Genomic DNA, 21,435 nt, shown 5'->3' with positions numbered 1-21,435 from the left:
CTTGGCTTTATTTTTTAACTTATAGAAATTATTTTTAATAACTTTTTATTTTGAAATCATTTGACTCAAAAGAAGTTTCGAGAATAGTACAGAGGGTTTCTTCCACCCTTCTTCTTCTAATGTAATTGTACCCTTCACCCAACTGCTGATGTCATCAGCCTATTTTAATTCCCAGTGTGGTCAAAATAGCTCTGGGCTCGTTTTAGGAGAACAGTTGGCCAAAGATTATATGAGACCTTTTTCTCCTTGTCAGGCCCCGGATTAATTCATAGGTTTTTTTTCTGTAAGGCAATAAATATTAGCTAACATCATCATTATTCCAGAATTATTCCAAGAATCTTTCCAAAATTCTTTCTTTACTGTTCAGCACGCTTGTCATATTATATCTTGCTTCTAAGCAAGTTGTCTTGATGTTAGATGGCTCTTCAGGAATATTTGTCAGTTGTTGATGTCAGCTTAAATAGGAGCCTGCAACAAGAGCTCTGGGTCATTGTTTATTATAAAACAATATTAATTGAGTAGATTAGTACTTTTGCGCAGAAACTTAACTGGTAGCTTCTAATCTGTTTAGCCATTTGTGTCATCACTGGGACCTAAAGTTCTCAGGTGCTAAACGTTAGTGATATGTACAAAGATCCCTTGAAACCATCTCGGTATTTCCCAAACATGGCTTTATTGGAATCTTCTAGAAAGCTTAAAGTTATTACTAAAAGTTATAATTTTTTAATTTAGAAAAATCATCCATTCCTTGCTGTCACTCTACACATTCAAAATAAACATCTCTGGGGGTGGGCTCTTTCCAACTTTACTAATAATTTTTAGGCAGCCTTCAGTGTAGTGATCCTCATACCACTATTTAGAAACCCTGGTACCAGAAAGCCAGGATATCCCCCAATTTTTCCATTAAGATGAATGGGGGAAAGTTTGCATATATTAAAAAAAACACTGACATCTCAGGTTTATTAAGAAAGGCAAGTTACAGAAATAATGATGACATTATAAGAAGAATAGTCATACACTTCTGAGATCCCCTTGACTACTTAATTGTTAGATATTTCTGAAACTGTTTCTAGTTAAACTGATATTTGCGAAATTCTTATTTTTTGGCTGTGCTCAGAATTTGACAAATTATACGCTTAACATTTAATATTTAGATATATTAGGTGACTTGTATAGGGAATTGACTGAATAATGTCTTTGTGTTTCTGTTGTTACAATTATTTTAAAAATTAAAATGTTCATATTTTAACTTATAAAGATATTTATCTTTTCTTACTAATTTCTCTTGTGACAGTGCTATTCTTTAGATACTACATTAATGTAAATACTAAAGTAATTATTTAGATGCTATTCACATGTTAAATTTTTATTCAAGAGTCTAGTAATGACCGTGAAGATAATCAAACACAGAACAGAGGGTTTTCCAAGAGAGGCGGTAAGGACCACGTTTTGGAACAATTTGTACTTAAGACAGAGATACAAAACTGAAAACCTGATTTTGGAAGAGCTGAAAGAAAGAAAAATTCTGGTGGTGAAAACCTTTAAAGAAAAATACTTTGGCATATGTTTGAATTAATATTCAGTAGGTGTTCCCCCTTCTGCTTTCTAATGTCGCTGGATTTTTTTTTTTCCTAAGACCTCCAGAGTGTGCTGTGAAGTACAGAAGGGGGACTGTGTGAATCTTGGTCAGTCACAGTATAGATGAACTGGGATGTCTTTGTCTCTGAGTAGGATCATTGGAGATATGGGGAAGGGAAGAAATCATAGACTACTTTTTGTTCAAGTCTAGCAGTACTCTACCATACTCTGCTGATCCTCCCTCTAATGAACTTGAGGTGAGATGGTATAAAAGTTATGCTCAATTCTGGGTTATCTATAGGCAGATATGTTAAAATAGCAACAACAAAACTCACAAAAAACCACAGTGAACTTATAAAATTGCTACAGGTGTGCAAATATATTTATGATAAAAGAGTTTCATTTTTGGAACTGCATGGTAATCAGATATATCATTGTTTTTGCTGCAACTTGGGGGTGTCCTTTTCCCTTGCCTATTAGATGTTTGGCTCACTGAATAAATCATTAAATAGCAGGCCCTCCTAGTGAAGCTGAAACATGCTGTGGACTTCAGTATAGCTTTGGTTGAGTTGTGAGGTGGGGAGGAATTTGGTGGTGAATGAGGTATGGCTTATTTGTCTCATAAGTTGCGTCTTTTTATGACAATTGCAGGGGGCCAAACAATGATGGGGAGGAAATGTAAGAAAAAGACTCCTTTTTTAACATTGCTCTCCTCCCCCCTTTAAGAAGCAATTTTGACACTAACGTTCCTAAACATAGCTCTTATTTTAAAATTTTTGGTTTTCTGCAGAACAGTGACTATCTTCCTTACTATTAAATTTTCTTTAAGTCAATTTAATTTATATTTAAGTGAAGCAGTCAAAACCCAGTTGCAGCTCTATGTGCTTGATCCTGGCTTGCTGACTAGTGTAGGGTGACTAGCAGGAACAGTCATTTTTCAGGGTGTCCCTGATTGCTGTTTGCTTTAGTTGTATACATTTGAGGGTAGGAAATTTGCATATAGTGGTTACTCAGTAAATATAAATGTATGTGTAAATATAACTGTACCTAAGTTTATGTTGAAGTGTGACATGATACAGCAACAGGCAGGTGCTTATATCATAAATGTATATAGCTCAGTGATTTTTCAGTAACTGAATATACCTGGGTTCTGTGTTTTCACAAGCATCCAGATCAAGGAGTAGAAATTACTAGCTCCTCAAAAGCCGCTTTCATGCTCATTTTTAGTCATTAACACCCCCCTCCCCCAGTTAATCTCTATTCTGACTTCTAGCAGCATAGACTTTTTAAAAATTTTGTACTTAACATAAATGGAATCATACAATATGTACTCTTTTGTGTCTGGCTTCTTCTTAATCTAATTGTGAGATTCATTCTTACTGTTGGTTGCAGTTGTAGATCATTATCATTGCTCTGTAGTATTCTTCTGTTCTACTGTTCTGCTAATGATATTTGGGTTTCTTGTAGTTTTGGGCTGTTTTTGAAACTGCTGCTATGAACATTCTAGTACATTTCTTTTGGTGACACTTGTTACTGTTTGTCTTTTTGATTGTAGCTATTCTAATGGATGTAAAGTGGTATCATGACTTTTTATCATTGAGTTATAAATTCAATAGTTGATATAGTTGATGGACAATATTATGTAAGTTACAGGTGCACAACATAGTGATTTCATAATTTTTAAAGGTTATACACCATTTATAGTTACTATAAAATATTGGCTATATTCCTTGTGTTTTACAACATATCCTTGTATCTTTATGGTTTTGCTTTGCATTTCCTGATGACTGTGATGTTGAGCAGCTTTTCATGTGTGTATTGGCCATTTGTATATATTCTTTGGAGAAATGTCTATTCAGATCCTTTGCCCATTTAAAAAATAGGGTTATTGATCTTTCTGTTTTAAGAATTCTTTATGTATTCTTTTTTTTTAAATTTTATTTATTTATTTTTATTTATTTATGGCTGTGTTGGCTCTTCGTTTCTGTGTGAGGGCTTTCTCTAGTTGCGGCAAGTGGGGGCCACTCCTCATCACGGTGCGCGGGCCTCTCACTATCGTGGCCTCTCGCTGTGGAGCACAGGCTCCAGACACGTAGGCTCAGTAATTGTGGCTCACGGGGCTAGTTGCTCCGCGGCATGTGGGATCTTCCCAGACCAGGGCTCGAACCCATGTCCCCTGCGTTGGCAGGCAGATTCTCAACCACTGTGCCACCAGGGAAGCCCTCTTTATGTATTCTTGATACAAGTGTTAACAGATATATGATTTGCAAATATTTTCTCCTTTTCTGTGGGTTGTTTTTTCACTTTCTTGATGGTGTCCTTTGAAGCACAAAAGTTTAAAATTTTGATCCAAAGTTGCTTGTGCTCTTAATGTCATATCTAGAAACCCTTTGCCTGTTCCAAGGTCATGCAGATTTTCACCTATGTTTCCTTCTAAGAATTTTATAGCTTTCACTGTACTCTTAATTTAAGTCATTGATCCATTTGAGTTCATTTTTGTATATGGTGTGAGATAGGGGCCCAACTTAATTCTTTAGTGTGTGAATAAGCAATTGTTCCAGCACCATTTGTTCATGTTTTATATGGACATGTGTAGGTCTAGATATCTTTAAATTTATCCAACTTGCAGTTTATTAAGCTTCTTGGATGTGCAGATTAATATCTTTCATCAAATTTGGGAAATTTTCTGCTTTTTTTTTTTTTTTTTGCTGTACGCGGGCCTCTCACTGTTGCGGCCTCTCCCGTTGCGGAGCACAGGCTCCGGACGCGCAGGCTCAGCGGCCATGGCTCACGGGCCCAGCCGCTCCGCGGCATGTGGGATCCTCCCGGACCGGGGCACGAACCCGTGTCCCCTGCATCAGCAGGCGGACTCCCAACTACTGTGCCACCAGGGAAGCCCTCTGCTTTTTTATTATGGTGAAATAACTCTTAACATAAAATTTGTCATTTTAACTATATGTGTATAATTCAGTGGCATTGAGTACTTCTGAAGTGTTGTGCAATTATCACCACTATCTATTTTCAAAACTTCTTCATCACCCGTGCAGAAACTTACGTCCATTAAGTTTCCTTCTCTTCCTCTCAGTCTCTGGGAGACCTCTATTCTCTATTCTCTGTACTTCATCAATTTGTCTATGTCTAGATATTTCATACAAGTGGAATCATACAGTATTTGCTCTTTTATGTTTGGCTTAATTAACTTAGCCTAAAATTTTCAGTTTGTTGCATATATCAGAACTACATTCCTTTTTATGGCTGAATCTATTCCATTGTATGTGTACTTTTTAAAATCCATTCATCTGTTGATGTACGCTTGGGTTTCTTACTACTTTTGGCTGTTTTGAATAATGCTTCTGTGAACATTAATATACAGTTATCTGTTTGAGTCACTGTTTTTGCATTTTTGGGGTATATGTCTAGAAGTGGAATTGCCAGGGAATGGGACTGTGGTAAGTTAAAATATGCCACAAAATCACTGCTCTTACCAGTAGTCAGCCTTTTTTTTTTTTAACATCTTCATTGGAGTATAATTGCTTTACAATGGTGTGTTAGTTTCTGCTTTATACAAAGTGAATCAGTTATACATATACATATGTTCCCATATCTCCTCCCTCTTAGGTCTGCTTCCCTCCCACCCTCCCTATCGCACCCCTCTAGGTGGTCACAAAGCACCGAGCTGATCTCCCTGTGCTATGCGGCTGCTTCCCACTAGCTATCTATTTTACGTTTCGTAGTGTATATATGTCCATGCCACTCTCTCACTTTGTCACAGCTTACCCTTCCCCCTTCCCATATCCTCAAGTCCATTCCCTAGTAGGACTGTGTCTTTCTTACCCTCTTACCCCTAGTTTCTTCATGACCTTTTTTTTTTCTTAGATTCCATATATATGTGTTAGCATATGGTATTTGTTTTTCTCTTTCTGACTTCACTCTGTATGACAGACTCTAGGTCCATCCACCTCACTACAAATATCTCAATTTCGTTTCTTTTTATGGCTGAGTAATATTCCATTGTATATATGTGCCACATCTTTTTTTTTTTTTTTTCGGTACGCGGGCCTCTCACTGTTGTGGTCTCTCCCATTGCGGAACATAGGCTCCGGACACGCAGGCTCAGCGGCCATGGCTCACGGGCCCAGCTGCTCCGTGGCATGTGGGATCTTCTTGGACCGGGGAACAAACCCGTGTCCCCTGCATCGGCAGGCGGACTCTCAACCACTGCGCCACCAGGGAAGCCCTGTGCCACATCTTCTTTATCCATTCATCCAATGATGGACACTTAGGTTGCTTCCATGTCCTGGCTATTGTAAATAGAGCTGCAATGAACATTTTGGTACATGACTCTTTTTGAATTATGGTTTTTTCAGGGTATATGCCCAGTAGTGGGATTGCTGGGTCGTATGATAGTTCTATTTTTAGTTTTTTAAGGAACCTCCATACTGTTCTCCATAGTGGCTGTATCAATTGACATTCCCACCAACAGTGCAAGAGGGTTCCCTTTGCTCCACACCCTCTCCGGCATTCATTGTTTCTAGATTTTTTGATGATGGCCATTCTGACTGGTGTGAGATGATATCTCATTGTAGTTTTGATTTGCATTTCTCTAATGATTAATGTTGTTGAGCATTCTTTCATGTGTTTGTTAGCAATCTGTATATCTTCTTTGGAGAAATGTCTATTTAGGTCTTCTGCCCATTTTTGGATTGGGTTTGTTTTATTGAGTTGCATGAGCTGCTTGTAAATCTTGAAGATTAATCCTTTGTCAGTTGCTTCATTTGCAAATACTTTCTCCCATTCTGAGGGTTGTCTTTTCATCTTGTTTATGGTTTCCTTTGCTGTGCAAAAGCTTTTAAGTTTCATTAGGTCCCATGTGTTTATTTTTGTTTTTCTTTCCATTTCTCTAGGAGGTGGGTCAAAAAGGATCTTGCTGTGATTTATGTCATAGAGTGTTCTGCCTATGTTTTCCTCTAAGAGTTTGATAGTGCCTGGCCTTACATTTAGGTCTTTAATCCATTTTGAGTTTATTTTTGTGTATGGTGTTAGGGAGTGTTCTAATTTCATTCTTTTACATATATCTGTCCAGTTTTCCCAGCACCACTTACTGAAGAGGCTGTCTTTTCTCCACTGTATATTCTTGCCTCCTTTATCAAAGATAAGGTGACCATATGTGTGTGGGTTTATCTCTGGGCTTTCTATCCTGTTCCATTGATCTATATTTCTGTTTTTGTGCCAGTACCATACTGTCTTGATTACTGTAGCTTTGTAGTATAGTCTGAAGTCAGGGAGCCTGATTCCTCCAGCTCCATTTTTTGTTCTCAAGATTGCTTTGGCTCTTCGGGACCTTCTGTGTTTCCATACAAACTGTGAAGTTTTTTGTTCTAGTTCTGTGAAAAATGCCAGTGGTAGTTTGATAGGGAGTGCATTGAATCTGTAGATTGCCTTGGGTAGTATAGTCATTTTCACAGTGTTGATTCTTCCAATCCAAGAACATGGTATATCTCTCCATCTATTTGTATCATCTTTAATTTCTTTCATCAGTGTCTTATAATTTTCTGCATACAGGTCTTTTGTCTCCTAAGGTAGGTTTATTCCTAGATATTTTATTCTTTTTGTTGCAGTGGTAAATGGGAGTGTTTTCTTAATTTCACTTTCAGATTTTTCATCATTAGTGTATAGGAATGCCAGAGATTTCTGTGCATTAATTTTGTATCCTGCTACTTTACCAGATTCATTGATTAGCTCTAGTAGTTTTCTGGTAGCATCTTTAGGATTCTCTATGTATAGTATCATGTCATCTGCAAACAGTGACAGCTTTACTTCTTTTCCAATTTGGATTCCTTTTATTTCTTTTTCTTCTCTGACTGCTGTGTCTAAAACTATGTTGAATAACAGTGGTGAGAGTGGGCAACCTTGTCTTGTTCTTGATCTTAGTGGAAATGGTTTCAGTTTTTCACTACTGAGAATGATGTTGGCTGTGCGTTTCTCATATATGGCCTTTATTATGTTGAGGAAAGTTCCCTCTGTGCCCACTTTCTGCAGGGTTTTTATCATAAATGGGTGTTGAATTTTGTCGAAAGCTTTCTCTGCATCTATTGAGATGATCATATGGTTTTTCTCCTTCAATTTGTTAATATGGTGTATCACGTTGATTGATTTGCGTATATTGAAGAATCCTTGCATTCCTGGAATAAACCCCACTTGATCATGGTGTATGATCGTTTTAATGTGCTGTTGGATTCTGTTTGCTAGTATTTTGTTGAGGATTTTTGCATCTATGTTCATCAGTGATATTGGCCTGTAGTTTTCTTTCTTTGTGACATCTTTGTCTGGTTTTAGTATCAGGGTGATGGTGGCCTCATAGAATGAATTTGGGAGTATTCCTCCCTCTGCTGTATTTTGGAAAGTTTGAGAAGGATAGGTGTTAGCTCTTCTCTAAATGTTTGATAGAATTTGCCTGTGAAGCCATCTGGTCCTGGGCTTTTGTTTGCTGGAAGATTTTTTTTTTTTTTTTTTTTTTTGCTGTACGCGGGCCTCTCACTGTTGTGGCCTCTCCCGTTGCAGAGCACAGGCTCCGGACGCACAGGCCCAGTGACCATGGCTCACCGGCCCAGCCGCTCCGCGGCATGTAGGATCTTTCCGGACCAGGGCACGAACCCATGTCCCCTGCATCGGCAGGGGGACTCTCACCCATTGCACCACCGGGGAAGCCTTGCTGGAAGATTTTTAATCACAGTTTTAATTTCAGTGCTTGTGATTGGTCTGTTCATATTTTCTGTTTCTTCCTGGTTCAGTCTGGGTAGGTTGTGCATTTCTAAGAATTTGTCCATTTCTTCCAGGTTGTCCATTTTATTGGCATAGAGTTGCTTGTAGTAATCTCTCACCATCCTTTGTATTTCTGCAGTGTCAGCTGTTACTTCTCCTTTTTCATTTGTAATTCTATTGATTTGAGTCTTCTGCCTTTTTTTCTTGATGAGTCTGGATGATGGTTTATCAATTTCGTTTATTGAGAAGATAAAGAACCAGCTTTTAGTTTTATTGATCTTTGCTATCGTTTCCTTCATTTCTTTTTCATTTATTTTTGATCTGATCTTTATGATTTCTTTCCTTTTGCTAACTTTGGGGTTTTTTTGTTCTTCTTTCTCTAATTGCTTTAGGTGCAAGGTTAGGTTGTTTATTTTAGATGTTTCCTGTTTCTTAAGGTAGGATTGTATTGGTATAAACTTCCCTCTTAGAACTGCTTTTGCTGCATCCCACAGGTTTTGGGTCATTGTGTCTCCATTGTCATTTGTTTCTAGGTATTTTTTAATTTCCTCTTTGATTTCTTCAGTGATCACTTCTTTATTAAGTAGTGTATTGTTTAGCCTCCATGTGTTTGTATTTTTTACACATCTTTTCCTGTAATCGATATCTAATCCCATAGCGTTGTGGTCAAAATCACTGCTCTTACCAAGAATGAGCCTTTAAAAAAAAAAATGTTCCTTGGGTTGATGCAAGTCCTTGATTAATCTTCAGTTTGGAAAATGTTAATTCTGACAGTTTTGTCAATTTTTTTCTTCTTTGCAGTAGCAGCATTTGGAGTCCCTTACTTTGCCATTTTCATTGATATCAGTGATACATACCATTTAATAATTTTCATTTTGTTTGGTAGTGTATAGAAATACAATTAACTTTTGTATATTGAAGGTTCAGTAACCTCACTAAACTTATGGTAAGTAGTTTTTCTTTCCATGGATTGTGGAAATCCTGTTAATGGTGCAGTTGTGGCAACTTTGAGTGTTTTACAACTGTCATTTTTTCCTTTTAGTCATATTTAGTTTTTATTCCCAAAGCAAGTAGCAGGTTTTTAAAATACTGTAGTATATCTATTTATACTAATGAAGTTGAACATTTATAGGTGAAATACAGCATTTCTCTTTAGTAACTATCTGTTAATGGCTTAAAATATTCAAGTCATTGAATTATGCAAGACTTGAATTAACTTGTCCACCATGTCCCCAAGATTTCTTTGTTGTTGTTCTGTGTTGTTTTTGTATGTATGTTTTAATATTATAGGATATCAAGGTGGAAATGATTCAGAAGCTTCAGGGTCATCCAGAAGAGGAGGAAGAGGTAGTTTCCCAGGTTGCCATGGAGGATTTGGTCTTGGAAGTCCAAGTTAGTGGTGGATTGCAAATAGTGTGTTCATTTATTATGAAAGAAATGATAAAAAATAATACTTATCATATAAGGTTGTTATGATGATTATAGAATAGTTAAGCATAGTGGTTGGTACATAATCACTTATATTGTATAAAATATTATTTTTTAGGCACATGTAATTCCTTACAGGTTAAGTGGGAATATATGAATCTTTTTAGCAGTGTGTGTGACTCAGTTCTTTAATATTACATACTGTGAAGCATTTTAGAGCTTTGATAAAGATGGCTGACCTTATAAATAGGTGGCCTTCTCTATGGCTCTGCCTCCCATTATACCTCTTTTATACCAATGTGGCTTTCTACCTAAATTCTACCAGTCGTCATTCCTTGGTGCTAAGGTATTGTTTTCTGAAGTCACTGTTGGAATGCATGTGTCTCTTAACAGAGGAGGACAGAATAGTGGAAGCTAAAAGCATAAATTGTAATAATGAAAACATAAATTGTAATAATGATTTAATAGATGCGTAACGGATTAGTGAATTGTCACTTTTAAAAAAGTGAAGGGATCTGGAGGGTTGCTGTTCAGGACTGATAAAGTTTGATTTGGGAACTGTGGGTGCAAGGGGTGCTTTTCTGGAGAATAAGCAGTGTGATTTATGTAATGTGAAATTTCTGGGGGCAGTAACCGTGCTATTTTTCAGAGGTAATTTAACTTTTGCTTGTATCATATTTTGGTGTAGTATTGACCCTAACTACTTTTACAAAATAATTTTAATAAAATAAAAATTTTGAGGAAGTAATTTGTAATTGAAGGAAATAATTTGTGGAGAAATCCTTTTGTGTGCTTCTTAGAAAAATACTGTAATTCCTGTTAAATTTAAATTATTTTATCCTGTATCTTTTTAACTTATGGCACCATAAGGTGATTTTTTTCTCTTTGCTGCATGATTTAAAAGCTTCTTAAAAGTAACATAATCTAAATTTATTATCTGTAAATCTAGATAGCAAATATGAACAAGATGAGGGGACCCAGCACACTGGTGGGATTTTTGGCTTTAGAAGATCAGCATTAAGTGGTGTAGGTGAGAAATAGAATTTATTACTGAATATTAATCATTCACATTTGCTTTTAGCTCTAGGATTAATAAACCTAATATATATGTTTAAGTGTACTAGATTGGCTCATGATTTTCTCTGCTTTTTAGATTTGTAGGCAAAAATACATGGACAGTTTTGCCTCCCCTTATAAAGTTTGTGCTCTGTGAATTATTTCTTCTCTCTTATCTACCAGTTAATTTGAGTTATAAATTATACTTTTAATTGGAAGAAGGAAAATGAAGTTTGCTTTGAATTCAAAGAAAGAATTCTGAGTTAGGGGATTTGAGGAGAAAGTGGAAAAAAAAGGAGCATAATTATTGATGAAAAATGTTCAAATGTGGATAAATAAACTGTGGTACTAAAAAGAAATGAGCTATTAAGGTATGAAAAGACATAGAGGAACCTTAAATATGTATTACTGAGTGAAAGAAGCCAATCTGAAAAGGCTACATACTGTATGATTCCAACTACATGACATTCAGGAAAAGGCAAAACTATAAGAAGAAGGGTGAAAAAAATAGGTGGTTGCTAGGGGTTGGGGGAAGGGATGAATAGGCGGGGCACTGAGGATTTTTAGGGCAGTGAAGTTACTTTGTATGATACTGTAATGGTGGAGACATGCCATTATACGTTTGTCCAAACATAAAGAATGTATAATACCAGGAGTGAACTGTAATGTAAATGATGGACTTTGGGTGATTATGATATGTCAGTGTAGGTACATCAGTTGTAACCAATTACCTCTTTGGTGGAGGATGTTGATAATGGGGGGAGGCTATGCAGGTGTGGGGATAGGAGGTATATGGGACGTCTCTGTACTTTCTGCTTAATTTTTCTGTGAACCTAAAACTGCCCTAAAAAAATGAAGTCTTTAAACAAAATGTTCAAATGAGAAAAAGGTTTAAGTATTGGATTAAGGGACTAGAATCCTGAGTAATTACTCAATATTTGAAAAGAAATAGCTATATGGTTTATGTGCTTGAGGAGGAGCTGTGATTTCTCTAAATCTTCTGTAAAACAATGCCTTACAGGTAAGGGTGACACTTATCAAAGCAGAAGTGGTTGTGGAAGTGGACGAGGTGAGTTCTTATCTGGTTTACCTATAAGTGGTTAAAATTACTGTAATCCAAGCTTAATTTTTGAAGTTAAAGGTAACTGTTGCTGCTTTTATACACTTTGTGGAGTATGCGTTTGCACAGTCAGTTTTGGGGAGTTGTTTACTACTTACTACTCTTTAATCCAACGATTCCGTTACAGGAATTACATACTGTAGGTGTATTTGCTCAATACATGTAAAAATGTGTTCACTGAAGCTTCATTTACAATAAGTAAAAACTGAAAATCACCTAAAAATTCATCAGTCTGTTTACTAAATGATATAACCATAAAATGAGAGATACCGTGCAGATGTTAAAGATTGAGATGTAATCTATATGTATAAATTCTTGTTAAAATAGTGTTTTTTCTTATGAGATAGTTATTTGGCTTGGTATAGGGGATAAAGTTCAGTATAGATGATTTTATACTATGAAAAAATTTTTCAGAGTTAAAAATATTTAAATGTCACATATAAGTTGAAATGTTTTCCAGACTAGTAAAACCATAAAGCTTGTTTGATGTCTCTGAAAAATTCTTAGTGATCATTATTAGTCCCCACTTCCTTCCTTTGGATTCTTGGATTCTTCACTGTAGAAAAAGATTATTAATGGCTAAACCGTATCTTCTACAAATGCTCAGATGTTGTTTGAGGAAGAATTTCAAGACCTGTGGGCATACAGGACAAGAAAATTAGCTCACATGTAAAGATGCTATATCTAGTTAGCCTTTCAAATCTAATGCAGTCCTTGTTCTTTTTTTGGTGATAGTACCTGAAAGTGGCACAATAGATGACTCCTTGTCTAAAGATCAGAAAGATAGTGTATAGAAAAGAGTCAACACGGCAGACCTGACTGCTGTTCTTTGAAAGTCCTGCTTATAAGGTTGGCTCTTACCTGGCTTCTGAGAACTTGGATTTAAGGAGGGTTCTCACCACTCTTAACTGGTGTGAGTGGCTCATTGTGCCTAAACAGTTTGTACAACTGTGTGGTTTATGCTGAATACCTGCTTTTCTTCTGGGAGTCTGGAAGTTTGGTACATGCCAGGCAGAAGGTTCCTGCGTTATCAGTACCTCATAAGAACCCTGGGTATTGAATCTCTAATGGGCTTCTCTGGTAAACAGCATTTCCAACATGTTGTCACAACTTGTCCTGTGTGATACCAGTGGGAGAGACTCTTGAAAGCTTGTGCCTGGTTTTCTCTGGACTTTTCCCCATACACCTTTTTCCTTTGCTGATTTTGCTCCCTATCCTTTCTATGTAATAAGTCACAGTCATGGTTGTGACTGTATTCTGAGTCCTAGCAAATCATAGAACCTATGGGTTGTAGTGGGGACATCCCAACAAAGATGTATTTTTAGTTCCTTTTAGAAAATATATTCCTTTGCTGAGGAATATAGGGATTAGGGAAGAGGCATACAGTTTAAACAAAAGAATACTAATATGTTATAACTGTAATCTGCATAAAATCAGCATGTTGAATGCTAAGGAAACAAAATGTTCAGGGTTCTATTTATCTTAATTGTCTCAAGTATTATTTGTACGAAGGGACTTTATGCATTTTTAGAACTTTTTCTCTTTGAAGATAAGCAATGAAAAGAAAGATGTGCATAGTCTTGTATCTTGTATCTTGACTGTATCTTGTGGATTTCTTTAATAGGTGGTTACAAAGGTTTAAATGAAGAAGTAATTACAGGCTCTGGAAAGAGTAAGTTTTACTTTAGATAAGATATTTGATTTTTATAGTGAGCATTCTTTTACCCCTCGATTTTTAAAAACATCTGTTTTTCGATTTGATTCCTTTTAAGATTCTTGGAAGTCAGAAGCTGAAGGAAGAGGAAGTGGTGACGCTCAAGGTATATTAATTTTTGTGTGATCCACATGAGTGTATATTGCATTTTAATACAAATACAGAATATTTAAAAACAGGTAACTTTTTAAAATTTGAAGTGAAACTTTAATGGTAAACATTGGGAATTACTACAGTATTTAAAATTTGAGTTTGTCAGTTTTTGTATGTTTTCCCTCTTATTTTTATTCTAGTCCTTGTAATGTAAATTTTCTTTTTAAATTCTAAGGACCAAAAGTGACCTACATACCACCTCCTCCACCTGAGGATGAGGACTCCATCTTTGCACATTATCAGACAGGCATAAACTTTGACAAATATGATAATATTCTTGTAGAAGTATCTGGACATGATGTACCACCAGCAATTCTGGTCAGTGTAATAATTGTTTCTATAATGACTGTTTAGCAAACTTCGGTTTTTAAAAATTTGGTACATTTCTTTAAGTTGGTATTAAAGACTACAAAAATTTCATCTTATTCTCTAATGTCTTAGGTTGGAAATTTAGAACCATGACTACCATCTACGTTAGAATTAATTGCTATGTTGAAAGGGAGGGTACTGTACTTCCTCCCCACCTCCCCAGACCAGGATGAGAACTTTATTTAAATTTACTAAAAAGGATACTTTTCCTAGAGATCAAGATTTCTGCTTCCTAAGTGTGTGAGAAAGTGTGTCTTAGGGGAGTCGTTTTCTAAGGAGTGGGGAGCCCAGAGTCCCTTGTTGGTAATGAACCATTTTTACTGATTAGAGTTATTTGTATCTCACAGGTTTTAAGGGGACAGAAAAGAGTTTCTAGAACCACTGTCTATACGGAATATTCCTTAATTCTATCAAGTAATAACATACAGGTTCTGGATATTACTTTTGAGTGGGGGCATATTTGTAAAGTTAATGTAGTATATAAAGTGGAATTAACAACTTGAAACTAATTCAAATAGAATATGTTTATGGAATGACCTGTATATGATATATGGAATTTAATCACTGCCACCTGCTTTTTTTTAGACTTTTGAAGAAGCTAATCTTTGTCAGACACTGAATAGCAACATTGCTAAAGCTGGTTATACTAAGCTTACTCCTGTGCAAAAATACAGTATTCCTATTATACTAGGAGGAAGAGATTTGATGGCTTGTGCTCAGACAGGGTCTGGAAAGACTGTAAGTCACTTCTTGCATGTATTCTGCCCCATATTCAAACTGCTACTTTTTTTTTTTTTTTTTTTTTTTTTTTTTTTGCGGTATGTGGGCCTCTCACTGTTGTGGCCTCTCCCGTTGCGGAGCACAGGCTCCGGACACGCAGGCTCAATGGCCATGGCTCATGGGCCAAGCCGCTCCGCGGCATGTGGGATCCTCCCAGACCGGGGCACGAACCCGTGTCCCCTGCATCGGCAGGCGGACTCCCAACCACTGCGCCACCAGGGAAGCCCCAAACTGCTACTTTTTGAACTTTGGTTCTTCCCAAGTAGAAGATTTCAGTGAACTGTCATAAATATTCATGTGTGTTTGCTTCTGATTTCTGGTTTTATTGAGGTTTGTGTGCTTCTGAAGAAAGAATTTTGAACTATTTCCAGAGTAGTTCATAGATTTTTAATCTCTAAGTGTGTTCAGCTCTTGCTGTGCAACATGATATCTAAAACAAAATGATTGAAGGTCAAAGCACCAAAGTTCATAAGCCACAGAGAAAGGTAAAAAATAATTTATGTAATACAGCTGATACAGTTTTGGAGTCAAGAGAATGAGAAATAGCTGTAGGTATTGTACCTGGTCCTTAGTATGAAGTGACCTCAGGTTATGCTAATTCTAAAAGAACTCTGATGGGACCAGGTTGGTCTTAGGACTAAACTGTGGGGTTTGTCTATTAAATAGGGTTCCATGAGATGAGTATTAAAGACTGTCATTTCCAGGATCATAGACTCTTGGTTCATACTGTATTAGTCTTAAAAAGCCTCCATAGTAGGGTTGAAGGGAAAATAAGTGAGTTGTATAATACAGCAGCTGTTGTGTGACTTAAATGTGGTTTTGGAGGTAGATTTCAGTGTCTTATTTGTTTAATCAGAAAACTATAGCACAAAGTTTCTTGCCACATGTAACTTTAATAAGGGTGATATGTTTAGTAATCCAAATGAATGATTTCCCAAGTTTTGCTCTGCTTGTGGACCACTTTTGTCATGCATTCTGATAATTTTATTTCTACCCCAAAAGGAGTCATGCAATGCTGCATGCTGCATTAACCTCTAAAAATAAGTTTATTTAGAATCTATGGCTGTGCTTTTTAAAAAAAGAACAAAAGATATTTTCATAGCGTAGATTAACATTATCAGACATTTTATATTGTATAATATGAGCATGAAGACCTAAATGTTAAAAACTCATGGAAATAAAAATAAGTTTTCCTTTCTCATCTTAAATTTACCAAAAAGATGAAAGAAGAAGCTAAAAGATATAAAGACATGAGGAATAGGTTCTCATAGGGGGAAGGATGATGCACTATACATTTGTAAATTATGGAATTTAACTTCTAGGCAGCTTTTCTCTTGCCAATTTTGGCTCTTATGATGCGTGATGAAGTAACTGCCAGTCATTTTAAAGAGCTGCAGGAACCAGAGTGTATTATTGTCGCACCAACTCGAGAATTGATCAGTCAGATCTATTTGGAAGCCAGAAAATTTTCTTTTGGGTAAGTACATCTAGAATGCCACTCACAAGTTTTTCTTTAGAGAATTTTCTTACTTATTTTGGGAAGAACGCAGTGCATGAATAAGAATGCACTCATGTAATTGATTGAAGTTTACTTTTTCATAATCTTGTTTATGGAATCTCTTTATTTTAAAAAGAAACATTCTTATTAAAAATTAGGTGATAATAGAAATAGATAAGACAATAGTGAACATATTGGTGTATCTTCTGGTAGTTTTTAAATGTATGTTTAAAAAATGAACTTAGGGTGTTCCTAATAATTTTATGTTCTTTTACACGTAACTTAATAAAATGGATAACTGCTTATTTAACAATCAGACCTAATTTTTAATGACTATAAGATTGCCCATGTGTATGTATTTTATTTCTCTCTTTCGGGGGATTTAGGTTGTTTCTAATTTGGAGCTACTATAAATAAAAATAATTCTTGCTGTAATGAACAGCTTGCTGTATAAATTTTTTTCTACTTTTATGTTTTAAGTATTTTCTTAGAGTAGATTTTTATAAATTTAATGTTAAAGAATATGGACTTATTTTAAAGCTTGCCTTCTACCAGCAGTATATGAGAATGCCAATTTCACTACACACTTTGCCAGTATTTGGTTTTGTATTAGTTATCTGTTGCTGCTTACCTTAAAACCTAGTTGCTCAAAACAATAAATATTATCGGGCTTCCCTGGTGGCACAGTGGTTGAGAGTCCGCCTGCCGATGCAGAGGACACGGGTTCGTGCCCTGGTCTGGGAAGATCCCACATGCCGCGGAGCGGCTAGGCCCGTGAGCCATGGCTGCTGAGCCTGCGCGTCTGGAGCCTGTGCTCTGCAACGGGAGAGCCCACAACAGTGAGAGGCCCACGTACCATAAAACAAAACAAAACAAAACAAAAAGACAATAAATATTATCTTACAGTTTCTGAGGGTTAGGAATTGGGGAACAGTTTAGCTGGGTGTTTCTGACTTGGGATCACTTATGAGGTTGCAGACAAGATGTCAGCTAGGATTGCAGTCATCTGAAGGTTTGACTGGATCTCTGTGTAAGGATGCTTGATTGTCCTTAGGAAATGACAAATGGCTTCCTTTAGATTGAGTGGTCAATGGGAAAGAGCAAGGAGGTTGTTGCTATGACTTTTATAAAACAGTTGCAGTCACTTTGGCCATATTCTTTTTGTTACTAAGCAAGTCAGTAAGTCTAGCGCATACTCAGGACTGGTTATATGATTTGCTAGAACTAGTGCAAAATGAAAATGCAGGGTCCTTTGTTAAAAAATTATGAATTTTAAGCAGCAAATGTAGAGCATTAAACCAAGCACAGGGCTCCTCTAAGCTTGGGACCCTGTATAACTGCACAGGTTGTACACCTATGAAGCCAGCCTTGTACACACCTATGGGGGAGCGGAGTTAGGATCTATATTTAAAGGAAGGAGTATTGAAGAATTTGTGTACATATTTTAAAACCACCACAGGTATCTTCCTTTTTTTTTCCATTTATTTGGTTATTGAGAGGTTGAACGCTTTATACATTTTCTTTTGTGAATTATGTATTTGTTATCTACCGGTTTATCTATTGGGATATTAGTGTTTTTCTTTACAATTTTTTAGAGTTTTCTCTGTATAGAAGCTTCACCTTTTATTTTGTATAGATCAGTTTATTTAAAATGAGAGTAGAAAAAATTAAGATTATTAAAATCCCTTTAATGTCAAGCTTGACAGATCTTTTGGAAAAAGTAGGTGTACATTGCTTATACCAGTGTTTATTTCTTGCTGATCCCCATGTAGTATGTTGCTCTTCAGTCTTTTATTTTTACTTTTTAAAAAAGCTTTTCCAGTACATTTTTAAATTTATTTATTTATTTATTTATTTTTGGCTGTGTTGGGTCTTCGTTGCTGTGTGCGAGCTTTCTCTAGTTGTGGCGAGCGGGGGCTACTCTTTGTTGTGGTCTGTGGGCTTCTTATTGCGGTGGCTTCTCTTTTTGCGGAGCACGGGCTCCAGGCACGCAGGCTCCAGTAGTTGTGGTGCGCGGGCCCTAGAGCGCAGGCTCAGTAGTTGTGCTGCATGGGCTTAGTTGCTCTGTGGCCTGTGGGATCTTCCTGGACCAGGGCTCAAACCCGTGTCCCCTGCATTGGTAGGCAGGTTCTTAACCACTGCACCACCAGGGAAGTCCCAACTTCAGGCTTTTAAATCAAGTAAAAGATAACATTTTTCTTTTTTAAAAAATGAAAGCATATGTATGATAAATTCAGATAATTATGCACAAAATGAATATTAGTACATGGATATTTGTTGGAACATTTTTGTGGCAAAAAACTGAAAAGTATCAATGTTTATCTTTAATTCTCCTCTTCAGAGTTTACACACTATTAACAGTTTATGTGAATTATTGTAGAAATAGCTGGTGCACATGTATGCACTTTAATTCTCTCAACAAATGGTGGCATACTAAGCTTGTTGTCACCCTGTTTTTTAAAAATGGTGTATGTTGGTGCTAATGCTTACTCTAGAACTGTACTCCTTTTTATGAATGCACAGTATTCCTTTTTATGGGTGGGCTATAATTTTAAGTCTTTTATTGTTAGACAATTAGATAGGTTTCATTTTTTTTTTTAGTTTCTGCTTTATAACAAAGTGAATCAGTTATACATCTGTTAGTTTCAATCTTTTGATACTAAAAACAGTGTTAGTAGTGAATATTATTTTACAGTCATCTTTACCCGTATGTGGGGACATATCTGAAGGGAAAATTCCTAGATGTGAATTTATTGGGAAAAAGATATGTTTTAAAATTTTAATAGAGACTAAAATTGTGAAAGGTGTTATATCAGTTTATCCTCCTGAGTGCCAGTTTCCCTACGCCCTGGCTAACATGGTATTATCACACTTGAGGGAGAATGTTGTTAGTCTTCATTTATTTTGCTTTTAAAAGTAATGTTGAACTTAAAGTGTTTAAGAACCTTTGTATTTTTTTATGAACCATTTGTTCATGTTTTTGGCTTATTGCCTGAGTGCTGGTCATGTTTATCATTGTTTTTGAAGAGCCCTTTATCAGACAGGTTGCAAATATTTTTTTCTCACAGCTTTTCAGCTTCTTTCTGGGAAGAATTTAATTTTTTTTAAAGAATGTTGAATGTATTAGCTTTTCCTTTATGGATTTCATTTTACATCTTGTTAGAAACAAATGGCTAATTTTCAAGTAACTAGAAAGTGACATTTACTTTTATTGTTAATAGGACTTGTGTAAGAGCTGTTGTTACATATGGGGGAACCCAGTTGGGGCATTCCATTCGACAAATAGTACAAGGCTGTAATATATTATGTGCTACTCCTGGGAGACTGCTGGATATCATAGGTAAAGAAAAGGTAGGCTCTAGAGGGATAACATAGTTGTGGTATTGATTAATAATTTTTTTTTACTGGGGAAGAGAGAGATTGGTATAAAGATACATACATTTATTACAGCACCATTTATAAGGCCCCCATCAGATGCTTTGAATGCATTCTCATATAAATCTTAAAATAATGAAAATAGGAGGTAAATAGTATTTTCCATTTTATACTTGGGAAAACAAACAGTGAGATTATGTAACTTATTTTAAACCTCTCAGTTAGCTCTAGTAAGTGACAGAGCTAGGGTTAGAATCTGGATCTGATTCCAGAATCTGTATCCTATACCCCACTACACTGGGAGAGAAATGCAATAAGTGCTTTTATCTAGTTTCATATATGTCTTGATGAAATAAATTTTTTTTTCCTGAAAGAAAGCCTTTGTGGCATCAGTAATTTTGTCTTCTGTTTTAGGTGTGGGAGTGATATTATCCAGGACTGTTAATTTTCTGTCTTCAGAAAGAGATTTTAGGGCTATGTATTTCTTTTTGGTATTCACATACCACAGTATATTACATCTCTGTATCAATATTTTCAGTTCACTTTCATGACCCTGATTTGCTTTTTTAAGGCCCTTCTCTAAAGGGATTATTCAAAACATGCTTTTTCTGCGTAAAGGGACTTTTCTTAGGATACTTATTAAGAGTATCCAGAGAAGTCCACCTTGATTAAACATCTTCCCTGGGGCACCAAAATAACTTGTTTTCTTTTTGCAAATGTGTGCTTCTGTTTTTAGCACTAAGTATCCATGATAGGTAAGAAAAGTTTCCCAGTTGTTCCTGAGTGATTAGAGAATGGGGGATTTATTAAGGGTTTAAAGGAGTTAGAAGTAAGTTTAGCAGTTATAAGACATTTGAATATGTCATGCTATTAAGAAATTTTATTTTTTACATTAAAGAGTCTGACTTTATCAGATAATATAGTCTAGATCTGTGCTGTCCAATACAGTAGTCACTAGCTACATGCGGCTATTTAAATTTCAAAGTGATATAAAATTAAAATTTCATTTCTTCAGGTACACTAGCCACATTTCAAGTGCTTATTAGCTGCATGTGGCTACTGGCTAAGAGTGAAGATGCAGAATTTTTAAGTAATTACAGAAAGGTATATTGTGTAGTACTGATCTAGATGTTTTGTTTTCTTTCTTATAAAATGTTTTATAACATAAGGCAAAATTGAGAACTGAAATAAACACTGATAGTATTACCTAATCATAACAGTTCTCTTTGTTTTATGCATTTATTTCTAATCTTCATCCTTAAGAATATATTAATAGTTGGAGTTGTAGAGAATATTTTAGTTTAATACATTAACTAGTATGCATTCTCTGCCCTCACCCTTGAAAATATCCTTAAAGATTGGTCTCAGACAAGTCAAATATATAGTTTTGGATGAAGCTGATCGCATGCTGGATATGGGTTTTGGACCAGAAATGAAGAAGTTAATTTCCTGCCCAGGAATGCCATCAAAGGAACAGCGTCAGACCCTTATGTTTAGTGCAACTTTTCCAGAAGAAATTCAAAGGTAAATTTTTTCTTCTTAAAAGTAGTTGCTATGTACTTGATGCTTTTATAGCAGGAGAAACAATGTGAATATCTTATT

General features: G+C 36.0%; 1 protein-coding gene across 3 annotated transcripts in view; it reads left to right on the top strand.

Annotated features, from left to right (window-relative positions):
• DDX4 (DEAD-box helicase 4) overlaps positions 1 to 21,435 on the top strand; it is a gene marked incomplete at both ends in the record, with an annotated part of 84,936 nt that overhangs the window by 48,121 nt on the left and 15,380 nt on the right. Inside the window, 11 exons of one of the 3 annotated variants that reach the window (XM_079702220.1) lie at positions 1,376 to 1,435; positions 9,631 to 9,736; positions 10,722 to 10,798; positions 11,846 to 11,893; positions 13,569 to 13,616; positions 13,717 to 13,764; positions 13,987 to 14,129; positions 14,766 to 14,918; positions 16,283 to 16,437; positions 19,680 to 19,809; positions 21,191 to 21,357. In XM_079702220.1, the coding sequence (XP_079558346.1) occupies positions 1,376 to 1,435; positions 9,631 to 9,736; positions 10,722 to 10,798; positions 11,846 to 11,893; positions 13,569 to 13,616; positions 13,717 to 13,764; positions 13,987 to 14,129; positions 14,766 to 14,918; positions 16,283 to 16,437; positions 19,680 to 19,809; positions 21,191 to 21,357 (1,135 nt within the window). The remainder of the gene's footprint in view (positions 1 to 1,375; positions 1,436 to 9,630; positions 9,737 to 10,721; positions 10,799 to 11,845; positions 11,894 to 13,568; positions 13,617 to 13,716; positions 13,765 to 13,986; positions 14,130 to 14,765; positions 14,919 to 16,282; positions 16,438 to 19,679; positions 19,810 to 21,190; positions 21,358 to 21,435) is intronic. The other 2 variants (XM_079702221.1, XM_079702222.1) reach the window with 2 other exon arrangements.

Source organism: Hyperoodon ampullatus (genome assembly GCF_949752795.1).
Source record: "Hyperoodon ampullatus genome assembly, chromosome: 4".
Classification (NCBI taxonomy): domain Eukaryota; kingdom Metazoa; phylum Chordata; class Mammalia; order Artiodactyla; family Ziphiidae; genus Hyperoodon; species Hyperoodon ampullatus.
This window is presented reverse-complemented; position numbering and strand designations above follow the sequence as displayed.